A 22,099-nucleotide genomic window follows, 5' to 3' on the forward strand; every position below is an offset into this window, starting at 1 on the left:
AAGGAAAGCCCGAAAATTTAACGAAAAAAAACAAGCCATGCAGCATTTCAATTATGCTTAAAAAATTTCATGAAGAGCTCGCACACTTCAAACGAACCACAAAAAAATTAGCTGAAATCACCCTGACCGTGCACATTCCTCGAGAGTCGTAGAGCATAACCGATGGTTATCCTCTGACAGCGAAGTGTAAACTTTTTCCACGCGAAACCTCAGCACCGCTAAAAGCTTGTTACTTGAACAGTTTAGCATTTTCTTTTAGCCATTTAAAAAAAAAAAAGCTAAATTTGATCAAAAATAACTTTTACACTAAATGAAGCAGACAGCTGATATTTTCAGGAAAAAGCAAACCCTGCAAGACCTCCAACTGTGCAAAAAACCTCCGCAGTTGAATGCATATCTTGAAAGTTATTGTATATACAATTACCTGTTTTATACACTTTTCAAAGGCGCGTGGCTAATAAACTAAGCTATACACCCTAATAAAAATGCTTAACTTTGTTCATTAACATCTAATCTCTAAACTTATCGAACGGTTTTTCTCTAGGTGCAAAATATTTGGCACAATTTCGCATTTCCTGAGACAAGTAGATCTTGCTGAAAAGCCGTTTCTTACCTTTGCGTTTTTCTTTACAGCTTTAACATCTTTGCAGCTATTTATAAACCAAATGCACCTTCGAAAGCAGAGAAAATAAGCTTTACAAAGATTTTAAAACCACATTTATGAACTAAACGAGTGAGGCACAGTAGCCGTATGAATATCACCAAGAATGTCGTCTCTTCACCGCTTATACTATTGGAAGTCGTGAAAAGGGCAGTCTATATTTTAAACAAACGACATGTTCTGCTTCAGCGGAAGAGAGTAATGACGTAATGTCTGTCGTACTGGAATACATACTAAATTGTTTACATACCTATGTTGTTGTTCGAACTGTTAAATTAAAACTGAACAATCGAATGCAAGCAAGGGTACATGCATTTGTTTGACAACTATGTAAAAGAACCAAGGAATAATCCTACTCGTGCTCTGTGCAGCTTTTTGCGATAGCTTGGTGGTGGTGTCTATGGTGGTGTTCTTTATCCTTCTATGTAATAGCGGCTTCAGAATCTGCAGCGGCTCCCTTGGAGGCTTTCACGCAGTGCCGTGAGTGAATTGCGGGCGCATGACTGCCAGTCACCAATTAAAATCCTGTTCTAAGCAAAGTTTTCCTGGAACGTCTTCACAGAAAATGTATTCTGCTTTCCTCTTGTAAAAAGTGACCTTTTGAACCGGTCCTCTTTGGGTTGTCGCGACTGCTACTGAACAAACAGATTCTCCCATTGTTCAGCACTACAGCAATGATGCAGGCCTGCCACCCTCTCCAACGGTCGTACCCTTTCTGCCTGACTGTTCTTTGCTCTTGTGAGACCCCAGTCGCCCGCTGAGTGTAAAGAGGGGGACAGAAAGAGAAAGAAATGGAAAGAGGCTTCACTGTTTGACTCCTTTCCGCTGGCCTGCGCCCCTCGTGTGTCCATAAAAGAAAAAGCATTTGCAGCTGAGACGGGCAATAAAACTGACATCTCTTGATTTAAAGCCCAGCCTGTTTCTCGCCTGACGAGCCTGAAACATCAGAAGCCCAAGTAAAGAATGTGTGGCCGAAACGTCTACGATTGACCTGAAACTACAGAACTGGTGTGCAAACGTCCTCCTTGCAGTTACCAAGAATTTGAGCACGCGACCAGAACCCAAGTGCTTTTAGGGCTTTAGAGCGAATGAATTAATATGCTTTAACTAAGACAAGTAGCAAATATAACACCGAGACACTTGTATTCAGAAGTCCTGCGGAATGGTGAGTCGTTTAAAGCATAATTAAACAGTGGAAGGGACGTGCTGTTACTTAAAGACATCGCTACAGTTTTAGTAAAATTTATTTTCATTTTCTATGCATTACGACAGGCACAAAAACTAATAAATAAGGCGTTTAGTTGCAAATTATATTCGGGTGTATTAATTACGGGATATGGTTTGGTTTGAGTTTGGTTTGAGGGGTTTAACGTCCCAAAGCAACCAAGGCTATGAGAGACGCCGTAGTGGAGGACTCCGGAAATTTCGACCACCTGGGGTTCTTTAACGTGCACTGACATCGCACAGCACACGGGCGCCTTGCTTTTCACCTCCATTGAAAAGTTGCCGCCATCCGCATAAAGGCGTATTTGTGACGTGATATGGCGAGGTAAGTAAATAATGTATATTAGGAATAAATAATAAAGGATCAAGCACCGAGCCTTGAGGAACGCCAGATAATATATCTACACAACAAGAGTTAGTTGAACTATGAGAAATGAACTGTGACCGATGCAAAAGAAAATTAGCAATCGATCTAACCAAGCGAGGATTTTTTTTAGTGGTGTTTAGTTTACTTAAGAGATTAGAATGTAGTACAGAGTTAAAAGCTTTAGAAAGATCTACAAAAATAGCGTCCACCTGGGTTCCAATATCAAGGGCGCAGGAAAGGTCGTGCGAAAATTAGCTGTGTTACGGTACAGAAACCTTGCCTAAATCCGTGTTGCAAATGAGACTTGGTATTGAATTAAAAAAGAAATCTATCATACGTTAGTGAATTATGTGTTCCAACATTTTACATGACTACGACGTTAATGAGATAGATCTGTAAATAGATAAAAACTGCTTTTTACCTGACTTGAAGTGCTTAGACATAGAGCAGTCTATAATGAATATCGAACGAGAAATGAGTTGGATATACCATCAGGACCAGTCGATATTTTATTGTGTGTGTTCAGCTTTAGTATTAGGTTAAGCAAATTCACTTTAATAATTGTTATATCGCCAATCGAGGTTGCCGTGTCAAGACGACCAAAGAAAGGAGCTTTGGCGGTGTCACATAGAAATACAGATTTATAATAGGCATTGAAGGCATTGGTCATGTTTGCTGGATCATTAGTGGCTTCATTATTAACGATGAAAGATGCATACTGTTTTTGCAAAACGGACTGCCAAAATTTTCAGGGTTTGATTTTCAGAAGATTACAAGACCGCAGTTGAAAAAGCGGTCTTTGCCAGATTAGTTATAATTTGACGTTCTTTCTTTGCTCTATAAAATATGACAACGCTTGAAGGATCACTGAGGTGCTTTGTACGCCCCAGGTGTCGAACACAGCGTGATGCATGCAAAATGAGTAATCCAAGGAGCCTTAGGGGTCTTCTTTGCCTTGAAAGGAACAAAACTCTGTGTGCAGTTTTTAATGATTTTTGTTCAAAATAGGAGACTAAAGTGGATAGACGTGAGAAACTGTTCGAAGGCATCTGCAAGACAGTCAGTGATAGAAATGTCATCTCGTGTGAAGTAAAGGAATTAGGTGCAAATGTAACGAGGAATAGGAACAAAAATATCGAACGAGGCAACTATCGCCTTGTGGTCAGAAATGTCATCGACAATGTCGCATTCATAGACTTTTCCACAAACAATGGATCGCACAAAAATCAGGCCAAGAAGTGAATCACTCATTGCAGCTTCGTCAACTATTTGAGATCGAAGAACAGGGAAAGATTTATAAGCTGATGGCAGACACTGGCTTCCAGAGCAGAGGACGAAAGCGTGGTCCAATGGATACCTGGAGTGTTAAAATCACCCATCAAAATAAGATTAGTTAAATTGAAGTTTTATATATTCAAATAATCGTTGATGATATGCAACAATTCGACAGAAGAACCAAGAGGATGGTAAATGACACCAATGACAATTGACTCCTTGTTAAGAAACAGTTTTGTTTTCAATTAAATTTTATCTGTGGCGGGCAAATGTCTCGATACAAAAGAATGAAGCATAGTTTTGCAAGATACGGCGTAGTTTTCCCGGGAAAAAAAATCGTATATCAATCATTACGAATGGAGAACGCCGCTCCTGCCATTTCGAAAAGTTGCAAGTTTGGAAACCTCCTGCTCGCGCACTAAACTTTTGTCTACTAATTTTGTACTCACTAAATTTATGTATATATTAAATTATAAGAACTATTACAAATATGCTTTGTTGCTGTAATTGATTTAGTAAAAAAGTCGCAAACTTTGCTTCAGGAACGATATGCTCCGAAAATGTCCACTTTCAACCTGGCATGACGCCTTAAGTTGTTTGCACTAACAGTTTTTGTCCTTAATTATTCAATTATTTCTCTAATATAAGGCAAAAATTTGGAGCTTTAGACCACTAGGTGTGTTCTGCACAACGCATCAAAATCGCCCAAAATTCAAAAACAAAATTTGATTCCAGTTTAAAAAAGAAACATCATAGATTTTTACAAACATTCCTCTCAAGAATCCCCAGTACCTCAGAAATATTACTGACAAAAAAAGTGTAGCATTATATTGCTTAAAATTATAAAAATAAATATAAAACTGAGCGTTTCTAGCACGACTCAATAAAGTGTTTCTCTTAAAACATTTTCCCTATATTAACGGGGCCCTGTTCTCTATTGCTGGAAAAATCTGATGCTCTAGAGTTGTCCGTTCTTTCTCCATAATATTGTGACATATATGCCCTGCATCGCTAGGCGTTAAAGAAGGCAATGATCACAAACAGTGACACAGAAGACGACAAAGTGGTAGCAACGTTTAGTGCTAGAAAAAGGTTGATTCTGTGCTTTGTGTGCTTCGTCACCCTGGACTAACCTTCGTGCACTAACCTTGCCACGTATCATCTTGGTGGAGGTGACCGAAGATCCCCGTGTGCACACATGAATCTATTTAAGCAGCCGAAAGCTGGATTTGCGCAGGGGCCGCCACCTACCTAGGATCGCAACGTCAACAACGCCCACTATGACCTCTGAGGCAGCTCGTATACCACCGCAACAACATCGGCGCAACCACTCGTCCTCGTAAAAATCCGCCACCCTCCCATCTTCAATGGCGAAGACAAGACAGATGTTGACGACTGGCTGGATGAATACGAGCGATGCAGCCGGAACAATCATTGGGACGCGACCATCATGCTGGCCAATCTGATATTCTATTTGGCGGGAACCGCTCGCACATGGTTTCAAAATCACGAGCACAAGCTGGTGACCTGGGAAATTTGCAAGCAAAAGCTTCACGACTTGTTCGGGAAGCCTATTGGACGGGCTCTCGCAGCCAAAACCGAACTTTCGTCTCGCGCCCAATCCACCACGGAGTCCTACCTGGCCTACATTCAAGATGTGCTCGCGTTGTGTCGCAAGGCGAACAGCTCCATGCTGGAAAGTGAAAAGGTAGGGCACATCCTCAAGGGCATCGCAGATGACGCGTTCAACATCCTCTTCTGCATGGATTGCTCTACCGTCGAGTCGGTGCTTCAAGTTTGCCGAAGATTCGAGCAGGCTAAACAACGATGCCTGGTACATCGCTTTGAGCGCCTTCCGAACACGGCAGCCACATCATCCTGCGATGATCTGGCTCCTCTGCAACAGCCTTCTCAGTCCGCAACAATGACTCGGATCGTCAGGCGAGAACTCGAAGCAATAGCTCCTGCACCATTCCCATCTCCAGTGCCTGACACTGTGGCCATGATGCAGGATGTTGTCCGACAGGAACTTGCCAACGTCGGTCTTTCCTCCAACCCCGTACCGCCCTCGTCACCATCGCATCCTGTTCCTGTAGTGGCTGCTGCAACCACTAGCCAAGCTCCCCCACGTCGCTACGTTAATCGCAATCCTGCAGAGTGGCGCACCTCAGATGACAGGCCAATTTGTTTTATTTGCTGTCGAGCCGGCCACACTTCCCGTTATTGCCGCAGTCGCACCTTCCCCACACCTCGTTCCTATTACAACGCTGACCATCGGTACTACTACGGACCTCGACGCTTCCCTGCCCAACCTGAACAGCTCCGCCCCGCATATGATGGACCTGGACACTTCCCTGCTCACCCAGATGAACCTCACACCGAAGCCGTCTCAAGTGTCCGTCACTTCAGCCGATCTCCATCTCCACGGTCTCGCCGATCTCGTTCACCGCTGCCTCGTCGCAACTCCTCCCCATCATACGCTGGCGCCCACTCGGGAAACTAGCGAGTGCAGCGCCCGGGAGTGACGCTGCATTACTGACCCGGACTGTCAACTCGGAACTGACCCTCGCACCCAGACGTAACCTCATTGACATTTTTGTGGACGGAGTCTCAGTTTCTGCCCTTATTGTCACTGGCGCCCACATTTCCGTCCTCAGTTCCTCGCTCCGTCAACGCCTCAACAAAGTCCTCACACCCGCTTCCTTATCTACCGTTCGTGTTACTGATGGCAACACAGCTACTGTGATTGGTATGTGTACCGCGAGAATTACCATTGCCGACCGCCATATCCCTGTCCTATTTACAGTCCTCACCAGTTGCCCTCACAACGTTATATTAGGACTCGACTTTTTAACTGCACATTCCGCGCTCATTGACTGTTCTTCTGGACTGCTTCATCTAGACCTGCCACTTTATCCTGACAAACAGGCCTCTGATACTTCAACGCTCCGTCTCCGCTCCTCTGCATTTACTAGCCTGCCACCAGAAGCTGCAGTGTATGTGCTCATGTCGCCTTTCCCCTCCGTTCCTGATGGCGACTACGTTGTTTGCCCCATAACTGACGTGACACTGCAGCGTAAAATCGTTCTCCCTCATAACATCGTGCACGTAGAAAATAACAACGCTTATATTCCAGTCTTGAACTTCGGCCTTTTTGTGCACGTTCTTCCTGAGGGCATTACTCTCGCCGAACTGACCCCACTGTCTGACGTCACAGTTGCCGCTCTTTTGCCTGACCCTACTGCTAAAGTGTCGACACGACCTGCACCGTCCCCATCTCCGGAGGCCCGCATATCAGGAATGGTTGCACCTAATTTGCGCCCTGACCGTGCTACAGCACTTACGAGTCTTCTGAATTCGTACAGCGATATTTTCGATTTTGGTGACCGCCCCTTAGGACAAACGTCCCTCGTTACGCATCGTATCGACACCGGAGACGCCCGCCCAATTCACAGAAGACCTTATCGAGTCGCCATTTCTGAACGACGCGTCATACAAGATGAAGTGGACAAGATGTTAGCAAAAAACATCATAGAGCCTTCGAGCAGTCCCTCGGCGTCGCCTGTCGTGCTTGTTAAAAAGAAGGACAATACCTGGAGATTCTGCGTTGATTACCGACACCTCAACAAAATTACAAAGAAAGACGTTTACCCGCTCCTCAGGATAGATGATGCCCTTGACTGCTTGCACGGTGCCAGCTATTTCTCTTCCATTGATCTTCGTTCCGGTTATTGGAAGATCGCAGTCGACGAACGGGACCGGGAGAAGACCGCCTTCGTCACTCCCGATGGCCTGTATCAATTCAAGGTGATGCCTTTCGGCTTGTGTAATGCGCCCGCAACATTCGAGCGCATGATGGACTCTCTCCTGCGCGGCTTGAAATGGACGACGTGCTTCTGCTATCTCGATGACGTCATTGTATTTTCTTCTACATTCGAGAGCCATCTCCATCGCCTTGATGCCATTCTTGGCGTCTTCCGAAGAGCTGGCCTTCAGCTGAACTCGAAGAAAGGTAGCTTCGGCCGACGCGAACTCAAGGTGCTCGGTCACGTGGTCGACGCCCGTGGCGTTCAACCCGATCCAGACAAAATAAGTGCTGTAAGTGCATTTCCTACACCCCGTTGTACCAGTGACGTGCGTAGTTTTCTTGGGCTTTGCTCCTATTTTCGGCGGTTTGTACCTAACTTTGCGGAGACGGCTCGTCCACTTACCAATCTTTTGAAGAACGACGCTCCATTTTGCTGGGACCAAGAACAATCCCAAGCCTTTTCTGCGCTCATTGTAGCCCTCATCAACCCGCCCATCCTGGCACACTTCAATCCTTCGGCACCAACGGAGGTACGCACTGACGCCAGTGGTCACGGTATTGGTGCCATACTCGCCCAGCAGCAGATGGGTCGCACTCGCGTCATTGCTTATGCCAGTCGCCTCCTTTCTGCGGTTGAACGAAATTACTCGATCACAGAACGTGAGTGCTTAGCCCTCGTGTGGGCCATTACAAAGTTTCGCCCTTACTTGTTTGGTCGCCCGTTCTCCGTCATCACCGACCACCATGCCTTATGCTGGCTTTCTACGCTGAAGGACCCTACTGGTCGCCTGGGTCGTTGGGCCCTCCGCCTTCAGGAATACACTTTTTCTGTCGTCCACAAGTCTGGCCGGCTGCACGCTGACGCCGATTGCCTGTACCGCAACCCGGTAGATCCCCCACCTGCGAGCGAGTGCGACGATGACACATATGTGTTGGCCATCTCTGACCTTTCAAACATTCGTCATGAGCAGCGCTTAGATCCCAAGCTTTGCAGCATAATCAATCGCCTCAGCACTGATCACCTTGATGCTACCTTTGCTCTGTTTGTGCTCAACAACGGCACCTTATACCGACGGAATATGCGACCAGATGGCGCCGAGCTTCTGCCCGTAGTCCCTGAACACCTGTGTACCACCGTTCTTCAACAGCTGCACGACGCACCCACAGCGGGTCATCTTGGCGTATCTCGTACGTACAATAGCGTCCGCCGCCGCTTCTTTTGGCCAGGCCTCTATCGCTCTGTTCGTCGTTACAATGCTTCTTGTGACCGGTGTCAGCGACGGAAGAAGCCCTCGGCTATGCCTGCTGGATACCTGCAGCTGATCGACATCCCAGTAGACCCGTTTTCCCGAGTTGGCCTTGACCTTCTCGGGCCTTTCCCACTTTCTGCGTCGGGGAATAAAGGGATTACAGTGGCCATGGATTATACTACGCGCTACGCTGTCACCCGAGCGATACCCACCAGCTGTGCAACTGATGTGGCTGCGTTTCTTCTCCACGACGTCATCCTGCTCCATGGTGCTCCACGCCAGCTGCTCACTGACCGGGGCCGTTGCTTCCTTGCTCGAGTAGTCGACGAAATTCTTCGGTACTGCTCCATTAAGCACTATTTTACCACCGCTTACCATCCACAAACGAACGGCCTCACCGAACGCCTCAACCGCACGCTCACGGACATGCTGTCTATGTATGTATCGGATGATCACCGTGACTGGGATATTAATTTGCCGTTTGTAACGTTCGCATAGAATTCCTCTCGTCACGACACAATGGGCTACTCACCGTTTTATCTTCTATACGGCCGCGACCCTCCCCTTCCTTTTGACAGCGTATTGCCTCCCACCGCTAACGCCAGTTGCTACGTTCGTGACGCCATCTCCCGAGCTGACGCAGCCCGTGTTATTGCTCGCCGACGACTGGCCTCCTCCCAAAATTCTCAAAAACGGCGCCATGATTCTCGCCACCGGGATGTCCACTACTCTCCGGGCTCTCTTGTCTTGCTCTGGACTCCCGCTCGTAAAGTTGGGCTGTGTGAAAAGCTCTTGCCACGCTACGCAGGACCCTACCGTGTTTTACGGCCAATCACCCCTGTGACATACGAGGTCGCCCCTGTACATCCGCCGCGACAGTCCTCTATGCCACGCACCGAGATTGTTCATGTCGCCAGAATGAAGCCGTACTATACCCCTGCTGTAGTTCGTCCTAGTGCGCACCGGGACTGTGCTTTTCGTGGGGGGGGGGGGGGGGTAATGTGACACATATGCCCTGCATCGCTAGACGTTAAAGGGCCACTGTCCAGGGAAGGCCCTTTTAAGAAAAGGAGCCCAGTGTTTTGATCAGGTACCGGAGATAGTCTGTGCAAAATTCTACAGCGACACGCGCGCCGCAAAGCATCGAAAATACAATTCAAAGCTCCCTCATGCTCTCCTTTGAGAAGCCAGCTTCACCGCTTCCTGCGCTGGCCCGACGGGCCCCGATAATGACGTACGTACCGGGAACGACGTCCATTGGTCCGTCTCGCTGACTGACGGGAGAAGGATGGGTGTCTACCGCTCGCAGCGCGCTTTTCCCTCTCGCCACGGCCAGACTGAATCGAGCGGCGCGCGCTCCCTCGACCGTTTTTTTTTTTTTTTTCGTGCTCGCGGAGAGCCACGCCCCACCTCCCGCCAAACGCGGAGGAGGAAGCGGAATTTGTATTGCGGAGGCTAGACGACCTCGGGCAGGAGAGTGAAAAACTTTGCGAGGGAACGGAAGGAGAGAGGCAGGATAGAATCGGGTGATTGCGGTGGCTGTAACTGCGTTATTAGTTACTCTTTTCAAAAACATTTTGCGGCCTTGCGTTCCAGGGGCGAAGTCTCACAGTCACCGGGGAAGAAAATATTTTCGACCGGAGGGTGGACAGTGGGCCTTTAAAGAAGACAACGATCAGAAACAGTGACACAGAAGACGACAAAGTGGCAGCAACGTTTAGTGCTAGAAGAAGGTTGATTCTGTGCTTTGTGTGCTTCGTCATCCTGGACTAACCTTCGTGCACTAACCTTGCCACGTATCCATATTTTGAAATCAGCCAAAATTCAAAAAATATTGAAAAATGAACAACTTTCATTCGAATTTAAAAAAAACTACCCCAGCATCGATTTTTATTGGAATATCCTAGAAGCAATCCTAAGTACATTATAAATATCAGGAACTAAAAAGTATTGTATTATGTAAAATAAAATATAAAAATAAATACAAAAATGCATGTACGCATGTTTTTTTTTTTTTTTATCCTCAATAGAAGTGCTTAAGGCCTCCCCTAAATTTTAACTCGGTTCATTCGTGCTGCTGCCATAAAGAAATATAAAACCGAGAACTGAAATAATATGATGAAAAACTGAATTGGATAAGATTGCACCTAGCAATAGAAAAAAGTACAGGATAGAGGAAAAATTCAATCGTCATGTTGCGTTCTCCCATGAAATTGCCATAATTAGCGAACTTTTTGCAATTTAAGCTATCTTCAACCCTGCCAACAAGTATAAAAAGACTTAATAAGCATTGAGAAGGCTTTGTATATTGCATAAGATAAAATATAACTAATTTCACCTAAATTCACCGAATACTAAGTCCAAGTTTTGACGCGCCTACTCTTCCCTAAGAACTTGTATAGAGTAAAAGCGTGCGCGCATTTTATATTTATATTTATAGTTTAAATAATGCAATACTTTCTAGTGCCCGATATTTATAAGGTGCTTAGAATTGCTTCTAGGAGATTTCGAAGTTTGGGTCGTTTTTTTTTTTCGTTTTTGTTTGTTTGTTTGTTTGTTTGTTTGTTTGTTTGTTTGTAGGGTTTAACGTCTCAAAGCGACTCAGGCTATGAGAGATGCTTTTTTTTTTAATTCGAATGAAAGTTGTCCATTCTTTGTTTTCGAATTTTGGCCGATTTCAAGATAATATGTAGAAAGAACGTACAACAGAGAACAAGGCCTGGATTCTATAGAGAAAATGTTTTAAGGGAAACACTTTATTGAGCCGTGCCAGAATGCAGGGCTGAATATTGGCAATTTGATAAACAAACGCTCAGTTTTATATTCATTTTTATCATTTTCAACAATAGAATGCCACACTTTTTAGTCTGTAATATTTCTCAGGTACTGAGTATTCTCGAGAGCAATTTTTGTAAAAATATGTGATGGTTCTTTTTTAAATTGGAATCGAATTTGCCTCCTCTTCTGTTGTTTTCGAATTTTGGGCGATTTCGATGCATTGTGGAGAACGCATCTAGTAGTCGAGAGCTCCAAATATTGCCTGAAATTAAGGAAATAAGCTTAATAATTAAGAGAAAAGTGTTAGTGCAAACAACTTAAGGCGTCATGCCAGTATGTAAGGTTGAAAGTAGACATTTTCGGGGCGCGTCGCACCTGAAGCAAAGCTTGCGATTTTTTACTAAATCAATTACGGCAATAAAGCATGCTTCCAACAATTCTTATAAAATTGAAAGTTACGTAGACTTAGTGAGTAGAAAGTAATGGATGACAAAGTTTTAGTGCGCAAGCAGCAGGTCTCCAAACCTGCAACTTTTTGTAATTGCAAAAAAGGCGTTTTCCACCTATAGTGATATGCGGTTTTTTCCCGAGGAAACTGCGCCGTATCTTGCAGGTTCATCCTTTTGTGTCGAGACATTTGCCCACCACAGATAAAAATTTCATTGAAAACTAAAAATGGTCATGGGACCTGATTACCGTTCTTATCTGAACACACCCATATAATAGTATACGATAGTCAGAGTTTTTGAAGGATAAGCATTTTTAGCAACGTGATTTTCTCGGAATAATCTAGGATGTTTATTTTGACAGGGTGCGGACGATTATTGTGTAGCCTACCGATCCTATAATATATGGCGCCGCTCAATTCTGGGGCATTCAATCTTCAGAAATCAGGGCCGGCTTGCACGATAAAGTCCGAGCTAAGTCCAGACTTAAATGGTGTCTTTAGAAAGACCAAGCTTATTTAAGACGGCTCGTGTTCCGAACGTCGAACGCTTCGGGTTCATGTTCACCAGAGTGGCTTCCCAGAACGGCCTCAGCAACCACTTGGGGCATTTTTCCTTGTAACACAATCTTAAGCCGCAAAAAGCAATGGCACGGATTTTACACACCGCAAAATTGACGGAATGTGTACATCTTACTGCAGGGACAGTGCCAGCGCATCCCTGTATTTCCCTAATTTCTCTACTTAGACACCTGGCGTCCTTGTGTCTTAACCAAGACAGCACTAGAGTCGTAATCATACAAGCGACTTATTCAAGTCAGATCTGAAGCCCAGTCTTTACTCCAGTCTTAAGATGCCATGCTAGTGGCCTATTCTTTAGACTCCAGTTAAGTCTGGACTTAGCTAAGACAGTCTGAAGATTGTTTTGTGCAAGCGGGCCCTGATTTGGAACTTTGCTCAATAAACACTCTGCACATTCGTTTGATTCTTCAGGAAGGCCACGAAGATGTTATTTCACCCAGATCGATACTCGAGGTAGTCATTCTTTTTAGTCAGCTGTGCCAGGGCATTACTCAATCAATCAATCAATTTCAAAGAATTAACCTTAGAACGCAGTCTGTCGCACAGTTCGGCTGGTGAGGACTCAAGCGCTGCCACACGAGATTGAAGACCTTCAAAACGATTATCTGCATATTTCTGAAATAATCTTGCCTGCAATATCACGCGCTAACTGTTTCTGCCCCTCTACTATTTCGGAAAGTATTGCAGCATTTCTAACATTGTCAGAAGTATCAGCTGCATAAGCGCCTGTCTGAGCGCGTGTCGGTGTCGGCCTGAGTTTTGCTAGACGTATTCATTTTGGAAGGACCGGTGCTGGTTTCCACGTCCCCGCTCACAGTAAGTCGATTTAGACAATGCACCGTGATACGCGATGACCGAGAAACATGAATATAAGAGCAGCAGTAAAAAACGGTCGTCTGATCTAATACAGCGAGCACATTAGTGGTAACATGCCTGCACCAAGAAGAGCGGGCAGATAAGCATCTTGCCGACACTGCTGCTTCAAGCCGATCCTCCCGATTGAAACTTTTCGTCCAGATTGAAACTTCTTTTCAGCGGAATTCATTTTCTGTAACACTCGCATGTCCGAATGATATATAGAGTTATGCTGCGACCTTGTAATCACGACTGATATAATGTTTTAATTATTTCTCGATTCCCCCGTTCCACATGTGACGTCAAACCTTTTCGATCAATTCAGATGTTCTCTACACGCCAGCGATGCCGGCGTGCTGCTCATTGTCTAACACTACAGCGACGGCGATGATTTTTGGGTTAGTGGTAAGCGGGCATGCAGCTCGAGTAACAGGGCCGTCACGCGCCGTTGTCTGCGTCTTTCCTGGATTATTCGGTGCTGCACTAAGCATGTACAGACACATAATTAATATATTTAAATTGATTTATTCTTACTGACCTACCCTACGAGTTAGAAGGAAATGAGGAAAGTGACATTTGTCAGGCCTTGAGAAATGAGCACTCAAGTTCGAGTCCCGCTGTTTCAAAAGCGATTGAGAATCGCAGTTTAAGGCTACGCACTGCAACGCCTTGCTGTTACCAATAGTCTCTTTGGTTACATACGAATAACCAAACCGTGTTCTGAAAGATAAATGACCCGGCGAGTTTCGCGCCAGTGAAAAGACATCCTATCCAGCAAGAGGCAAATGAAATATGCCAACAGAGCCCACGTGCAGTTGTTTCGGTGCCGTATGATGCTATCCGACAGCAAACTGTACCCCTGCTGCATTAACTGAGAGAGAGCATTGATCGTCTCTGCTGCATTAACTGAGCGATCGTTTAGTGAACCTCAGCGCACCGTTATAACGCGGAGGAGAAAAGCCGATATATCCTCGGTGCTCGGCGCGTAGTCGGCTCGTTGCTAGGCGACGCATTAGAAGCTTCCCCGTCAAGCGGGACGACGTTGGTGTGCACGATGGCCAACTCCGAGAAGCAGCCTGTTCCGGGGACCAGTGGTCTGTCTGCCGCAAAAGGCGATGGCTCCAAATCGACGGCGAGGGACAGCGAGCAGGAGCTCAGTTCGGTCCGTGCTCGGGCGAAGAAAGGTGGGTGCCGCGCACCTGCTTCAGAATCATTCACGAAGCAAGGTTGTCTCGACTGGAACGCCGCATACGCGCATGTATATGCCCTTCAAAGCCACTTTTTAAGAGACCGCCAAGTGGCTTTCTTATCCTTCATTTAAATATTATCCGCGCATTCAATTTACGAGGACGAAAATTACCTTCTCGCGTTCAAATTTTGCGCAATGAATGAAAACCTGGCTGTATAGGGACACGGAGTACGGCACACCAGTATCGTGTGATCGTTTACATATAATAAAAACTGATTAAGGCCTCGTTGAAAAGATGTTCGCCCTTTTTCGCAAATTTGTCAGAGGAGAAGAAATTGCTGTGCTCAAAAAGTAATTCAAGAGGCCATGTATATACGATATCATTTCTATGCTGTTCTCCACCATCCCATAAATCCATGCCGAGTACTTTTTCGTGGAAAATAATTTTGCGCTGCTAAGTCTAGAACACGCGTATCTCGTGTGCTGGACGGTTCTCGCGCCTATCACGACTCGAGCTTCTCGCACCACGTGCTTTAGTTTGATTCGTGCAACGTGCGACGTTGAGAAAATAAAACTAAGCACCGTGCGTAGAAGCACTGATTTTCTTACAGATGGTGTGCCAGAATGTATAATAAGAAAGCACTCATAGGGTTGTCAGAGGCGAGCAGATATCTTGCTTGTACCTCATTGGTTGTCATGGCAAGTCTGTGTCAACAACCATTGTCGAGAATACCGAAGCAGTGAAAGACGACGGCATATACCGAGGGGTTGGATCGGTTTTTATTTTCGGAGAATGCGGCTGACTTTTTTCGGTGTTTATTTGCAAACACAACTTCCGTTTTTTTTTTTTTTTCGGTTAATACTTCTGCGGAAGAAATATTGTTTTTTTTTTTTTTTTCGGTGAGATAAGAGGCATCCGTCTACAATTAGAAGTGACATAGTGTTCGTTTTGGGATGTTTTTTCTTGCATGTTGTTTTATGCCCTTTTATTTAATGTACAGTTGATCATATATACAGCTAAGCTTCTGGAAGAAAATGCTATTGTGATGAAAATTAGCGTTATGAAAAAACACATATGTAAAACAAATTCACACGTTAGACAAAGGAATAATTGAAAGATTATTCATTACGATCAAATGTTTCGATAAACCAAATCACTTAAAAAACAAATGCGCTTCTCGCACCTTGTGTCTGAGAAGTATCACGTGGCAAGAAACTGGCGGATTTTGGTCATTGCGATTTCCTGGAAGCACTTGCGCTGCAAAAACTCTGGTCTGTCCTCCGCCCATCGCAGTGCTTGCCTTACTGCAGGCGCCCCTCCTCGGACGCTTAATATGTTTATGAGGGCCTCGAAGCACGGCTGCTATCCTTTCCCCATTCGTGAGGCCATGAAGAATGCCTCCAAAACAATCAAACGCTGGGCTTAAACCAACGATCCCATTGTCCAACATCATGCCCCTGGATTAAACACTGTTGTAATGTTCTCCCGTCTTTGAAAGTACGCGGCGTGCGTGAAAAGGTACTGACCTTTTCCGGTTTAAACCGAACCTTTTAAAATTCATTCGGCGTACCTTTATCGGCGTTTTTTTTTTCTTTTTTTTTTTGTTTAAACCGAAATGTCCAACCCCCTACATATACCTTGTGGCAGGCCCCTCCTCCTCCCTCTATCACCTGTGGCGTCATTTCCGCTTACGGCATCACTCACCGACCTTCACATGAAGCCAGACTTCTCTTTCGTATCAAAATCGTGACGCAACCGTTCTTTGTGCAGCGTCGGTGATGTCATATACCCCTTTGCTCCCCATTTAGCATCCACCTGCTAGTTAAGATGGAGCTAACTGTACTATGCGACAGGGATTCGAATTGACGGCGTACGTGATTCCAATTGTATGCCGTTAATTGTAAGTGGAGGTGTTAATTGTAAATAGAAGGGAAAACATGAAGAAGTCGTTTCTCGCTGGTACATTGATTTGCACAACAAATATGCGTGGATAATTTGCACCTAACATCCGCAGGTTCCAATCAAGAGTAAATTTACAGAAAAATAAGCGGTGGAGGTAGATTGGGGGGAATCAGCGATTGAGACAACGAGTCAAGGATAATTCATGGAAATAACACCTAGTGATGCCTTATCTACGTTTTGCGTGGATTTCAATTGTTGCCTACTATGCCATGTTAGGCAGGTAGTAACCGCATATCCGGACCACGAAAATGAAATAACAAGAAGAGTAAGAGTGGGATGGAGCGCATTTGGCAAGCACTCACAGATTATGACTAGCAGCTTACCGGTATCGCTCAAGAGGAAAGTATACAACAGTTGCATTTTGCCTATACTCACCTATGGGGCTGAAACGTCGAGGCTAACCAAGAGAGTTTACTTAAGTTGAGGACAACCCAGAGGGCTATGGAACGAAAAATGGTAGGGGTAACATTAAGAGATAGGAAACGTGCAGAGTGGGTCAGAGAAATAACTCAAGTTACCGACATTCTAGTGGAAATCAAGAAGAAATGGGCATGGGCATGACATGTAATGCGAAGAGAGGATAACCGATGGTCGCTTAGGGTAACAAACTGGATTCCAAGGGAAGAAAAGCGTAGCAGGGGGCGGCAGAAAGTTAGGTGGGCGGATGAGGTTAAGACGTTCGTAGGGGTCAAGTGGATGCAGTTAGCACAGAACCGGGTTAATCGGCCTTTTGCGTTTTCCTGTGCTGCCACCTCGTGCACAACGCCGCAACCAAACTGGCGAGATACTGCACCGCACGGACCACTCCTTCGCACGCTGAGCCCCGCTGCGGAGCACGTTTTCTTGGCGCACATAACTTTGGTTCTGTCGACGATGACGTGTCCTGGGCAGCACCTGATACCTGGCGGGTATCTAGAGATAAGTGATGGCTGGGTGTCATGCCTGAGGAATGCAGCAAAGCCCACTGACGAACAAATTCAGCGGTACCTCCAGTCGTCCGGCATGCGATGCGATCGCCTGTTGAGCAAGGGCCACCGCTTCAAAGATGAGGGCTACATACGAAACGTAATGTTTCGAAACATTCGTATCAATGGGATGTAAGGCAAGAAAAAAAACAGACTAATAAAACCAGAACCAGGAGTTAGTTTCATGCTACTATTCCGGCATTTTTTTCACTGAAATTTGAAGTAATCAGAACATCTGCATTAGTGAAATGTGCTTAGTTAATATTTTTTTTTTCGGGCTTCTGCTGGGCCCACTTACATTGAGGGCTGGGCAAGTAGTTAAGGATTTCTTTGGGCTCCTCCCAGGCTAATAATTACGGCCCATGCAGTGCTCTAATTAGCAGTGTAAATGAAAGAAACTGTGCAGTCTGTAATAGTTGTGTACTTCTATCCCACTTCATATGTACTTCATCCCACTTTTTCAAAGTTCCTACAGGACTGCAGAAGGTACAAATAAATAAAAATGACAAGTTGAAGTGACTGAACCAAGCCATGCTTCTGTACAGTATGCTAATGCCTTAAACAATGACTTGATAACCCTGAGATGCACTGCTATGACTACTTCTTGATGCAGAAGCAGCGACAACAAATGTGAGAAAAGAAAATTTAGCAACTCTGCTGTAACCACATATCTGGCAGTTTATAAAACAGCTCTCTGGCTCTTCTCAGTCAGCATGTGACACTAAATGTCCATCAAATAATGCAGCAACACCAGTAACCCATCAAGTTTCATTGCATTACGAGCAAATGGTAATCGAACTTAATGTGAATAGTCCATGCTACATGAAATTTCAATAAACACTTTCAAAGGCAACCAACTTGGTGGTGCTAGGGGACAGCCATCAAAATCTGAGGTCTCACTTTGATAACGGTCTTGCAGCAACTCAAGTTCATAAAGAAAAAAAAAAAAAAACGAGAGACGAAGGAAACAGTATTCGACACCTAGAAACAAGCTTCAAATAATGGCAGGTTGATGACAGAAAAGTTTCTTCAATGTTTTTGTTTTAAGTGAAATGTTTACTACATTCCATAGCTTTTAGACGTGTGCACGTTTGTCCCCACAAGCATTGTTCTGGCAGGTGGCAGCTGGTCGCTGACACCTCTGGTTGCTTTTGTTTCGCTGTCCGGTTTGTCGCACGTTGAAAACGGCTCATTGCATTCGCCCGCTTGGCCTCGTTGCTCGAAAAGTTGAATATCGTCGGGATGAAATCAGGGTGCCGCGGTGACATGGAAGGCTTTCCTGCTCATTAATAAAAGGTTTCATTACAGCTTGCACAAATATTTAACTTCAGTACCTAGTTCGTACCTGTTACAAGGGGGCGGCAGAAAGCAGGGGGCGGCAGAAAGTTAGGTGGGCGGATGAGGTTAAGAAGTTCGCAGGGGTCAAGTGGATGCAGCTAGCACAGAACCGGGTTAATTGGAGAAATGAGAGGCCTTCGCCCTGCAGTGGGTATAGTCAGGTTGTTGATGATGATGATGATGATACCATGTTGCATGACGTTCCGCCGCTAACGAAGGAAGAGGTTGCGAAAGCTGGCTATGAAAAGGGGAAGAACAACTGGGGAGGGCCAGGTAACTGCAAATTTGTTGAATGACGTGGGGGATATCGGGCTAGAAAAATTGGCCGCCCTGTACGAGCAACATTGACGTTATCGGAATTACGGAAGAATGCTCACGTCATTTTAATTTATAAGAAAGAGGACGCAAAGGAATTAAAAAAAATTGCAGACCAATCAGCTTACTATCTGTTACAAGATATTTACTAATGTAATCGCTAATAGAATCAGGGCAAACTTAGACTTCAATCAACCAAAGGATCAAGAAGGTTTTCGGAGAGGGTACTCTACTATTGATCATACCCATACTATCAAACAGGTGATAGAAAAATGCTCGGAATATAACAAGACCCTATACATAGCTCTCGACTACGAAAAAGCATTTGGCTCATCCGAAGCTTCGGCAGTCATGCAGGTATTACGAAATCAAGGTGTATACATGAGCCGTATGTGTAAGTGCTGGAAGATATCTGTAGCAACTGCCAGCAACCATAATTCGACATAAATAAAGTAATAAAATACCCATAAAGAAAGGTGCAAGGACACACGATCTCACCAGTATATCATAGCTTGCTTGGAGGAAGCATTTGGGACCAGTTTGGGATAAGGGTTGATGGAGAATACCTCAGGGTAACCTGCGATTCGCTAATGACATTGCCTTGCTAAGTATTTCATTGGATGAATTTTAAAGAATTATTGATGACCCAGGCAGTAAAAGCGAGAATGAAGGCCTAAAGATTAATACGCGGAAGACTAAGGCAATGTTTAAAAGCCTCGGGAAGGAACAGCAGAAGGCAGCGAAACTCTGGAAGTTATAGGCGATCGAATATGTGTATACTTGTATAGCTAGGACAGATAATGACAAAAACGTAAAAACGGACTTACTATACTGAAAGCTCCCGAATCAGTTGTCAATGACGGCACGACTACAGCGTGAAACCGCGATCACTGCAGCACGATCTTGAGGAATTCAATCCTTGATCACGAGGTCAGTTTATGCATTTACTGGCAGGGGAGAAGTCGTTCCAAGCGAATTGGTTTGAGGTAGCAACCATGGTCATGGCCACATTTTTTTTTTTCTGTGCTCAGTTTTTTTTTTTTTTTTTTTTTTTTTTCAATCCTTCGCGTTCTCTTAAGTGCTGTTACGATTCGCCACCGACATGTGCGACAACCGACGCGGCCCCAGCGCAGCATCAGTCAAAGCAGCGAGCATTTCGGCCATTTCAGCACCGTGCAATCGGCCGCCCAATGCTTCTTCCCGCGGACGTGATCCGACATGCTGCATTTGCACGTGCCGAGTGTGTCTGCGTACGTGTGTGTGCAAACACTGGCCAAGCCCGGCGCTCGAGGGAAAGAGCGTCGCCCTCGCCCGTAAACAGGAGGTGGAGGAGTTTTTGTCGCGCCCCCGCGACTGAGTCATCAGAGCTTGCTCTAAAATGAATTCTTTTCCCTTTCCCTCTGAACTGACGAGCGTATAAAAACCAGCGGTTGATTCCGCTGCGAGGGAGTCTACTCCCGAGAGACTACAGAGATGTCGCAGAGACGACGCCGGACACCAGATTTGTGTGCGTGTCAGTCTTCTCTCTGGGCTAGCTTCTCTGCCCGTTCCTATGAGATGCTGTATTAAACGTTGGTTTGTTAGTCGACGCTTCGTCTTTGCTGGGACCGCTGATGCCGTCTGCCGAGCCACAGAGCCGCAAGGCCAACGCTACCGATGTGGCCGCGACCCACATGCAACAGTGCGGCGTCGGCTTCCCTTAGGAAACAATACAATTACATATGGACTTTCCAGCGAAAGCCACATAAAATGGAACCCACGAATACTCTATGTTCGACTTATCGTGTTTTACTATGCTTGGAGCCACTCGCTGTTTCTCGGCCTCATTTTTAATTGAGAGCACATTATCCAATGTTCGTTAACTAGCTGCCCATTTAAAAGAGCGTGTTGGCGGGCTAGTTAGTTGTGCATGGTGATGGAACATCGCAAGAGGCGCAACAGAAGGAAACGAAGAAGGACTAAGCGCCCGGGTTTGTCCTTCTTCGTTTCCTTGCGTCCCGTCCCTTGCGCTGTTCCATCGCCTAACTCTATTTCTCTTTTGCTGCGCCCATTTGCCAGCTATAGCGGCTTTGAAACTCGATAACACTTGTAATGGAGCTTAGGAAAATTTTATGCACTTACACAATGAGTGGCAGTCCTGTCAGTGTAAAAAATACTCTTGGCAGTTACATGAACTCGTTGTGTTGGTGGTGTGGTGTGCCCTGATTTTAGTATAGAGCCGGGGACTCACACTCTGAGTCGCGACAGTTGTCGAAAATAGTAGCGAATCTCCGGTGTCGAGTTTAGGACGCGGCCAATGGCATGCTTCAAATTGCACGCGGAGACCCGACTTCTGAATACTGGACAAGGTGAATGCAAAACAATATTTTTCACAACACTGCCTCCCTTAATGCATATTGCACTTTTTTGAGTAGCTAATTTTGGAAGGAATTTTGTGGCCTTCCTTTAGGGTATTTTAATAATAATAAATAAGTTGGAGCTTTTTAATCATCGCTTTCAACTCCCGGGTTGTCATTAGCTTTTCGTGTTCATTACTATATATATTTGATTTTTTTTTTTAGGTGATCATAAAACCGATTTCAGCAACGCTGGCCCTTCCTGAGGGCCCAGGCGGCACTAGCTTGCCACCACATGCAGGGAATATTCATATTTTTGCGGGATAAAACATTTTGCAGTATCATAATCGCGAAACACAAATGTAACAATTCGCGCACAATTGTTTGAAGTTTTAAGAAAGACGTTATGCTTGCTTAAAAGGCTGCGAAAGTTTGGGATAAGCATTTTGTAAACATATATATAAATGTTTTATAACAGGATATCAAGACATATTGTCTGGAACTTGACACTACTGAAGTATGCCAAAATCTGACTCGTACCAGCCAAAAAAGCCACGAGAATAAGCAAACCTATTCATGGTTTGTCTTGGTAACATACTTTAGGACGATAACATGAGCCCGTAACATTCCCCGACAGAGTGGGATTGTGCTAACTAAAATTAGATTACATACACTAAGAAGCCTAATCTGGTGACGTAAACATTTTCTAACGGTGTCCAGTAATGGTGGCTGAAAGAAATATAGTCGG

General features: G+C 45.2%; 1 protein-coding gene across 1 annotated transcript in view; it reads left to right on the forward strand.

The window, feature by feature from the left end:
* The first annotated feature begins 14,299 nt into the window (after positions 1 to 14,299).
* The window catches only part of BBS4 (Bardet-Biedl syndrome 4), a 53,317-nt gene continuing 45,517 nt past the window's right edge, over positions 14,300 to 22,099 (forward strand). The window contains exon 1 of the mRNA XM_084604682.1: positions 14,300 to 14,429. Within this exon, the coding sequence (XP_084460808.1) occupies positions 14,300 to 14,429 (130 nt within the window). The remainder of the gene's footprint in view (positions 14,430 to 22,099) is intronic.

This window comes from Amblyomma maculatum, chromosome 1 (assembly GCF_055883805.1).
Source record: "Amblyomma maculatum isolate TAMU_Amacu chromosome 1, ASM5588380v1, whole genome shotgun sequence".
In the NCBI taxonomy this organism is placed as follows: domain Eukaryota; kingdom Metazoa; phylum Arthropoda; class Arachnida; order Ixodida; family Ixodidae; genus Amblyomma; species Amblyomma maculatum.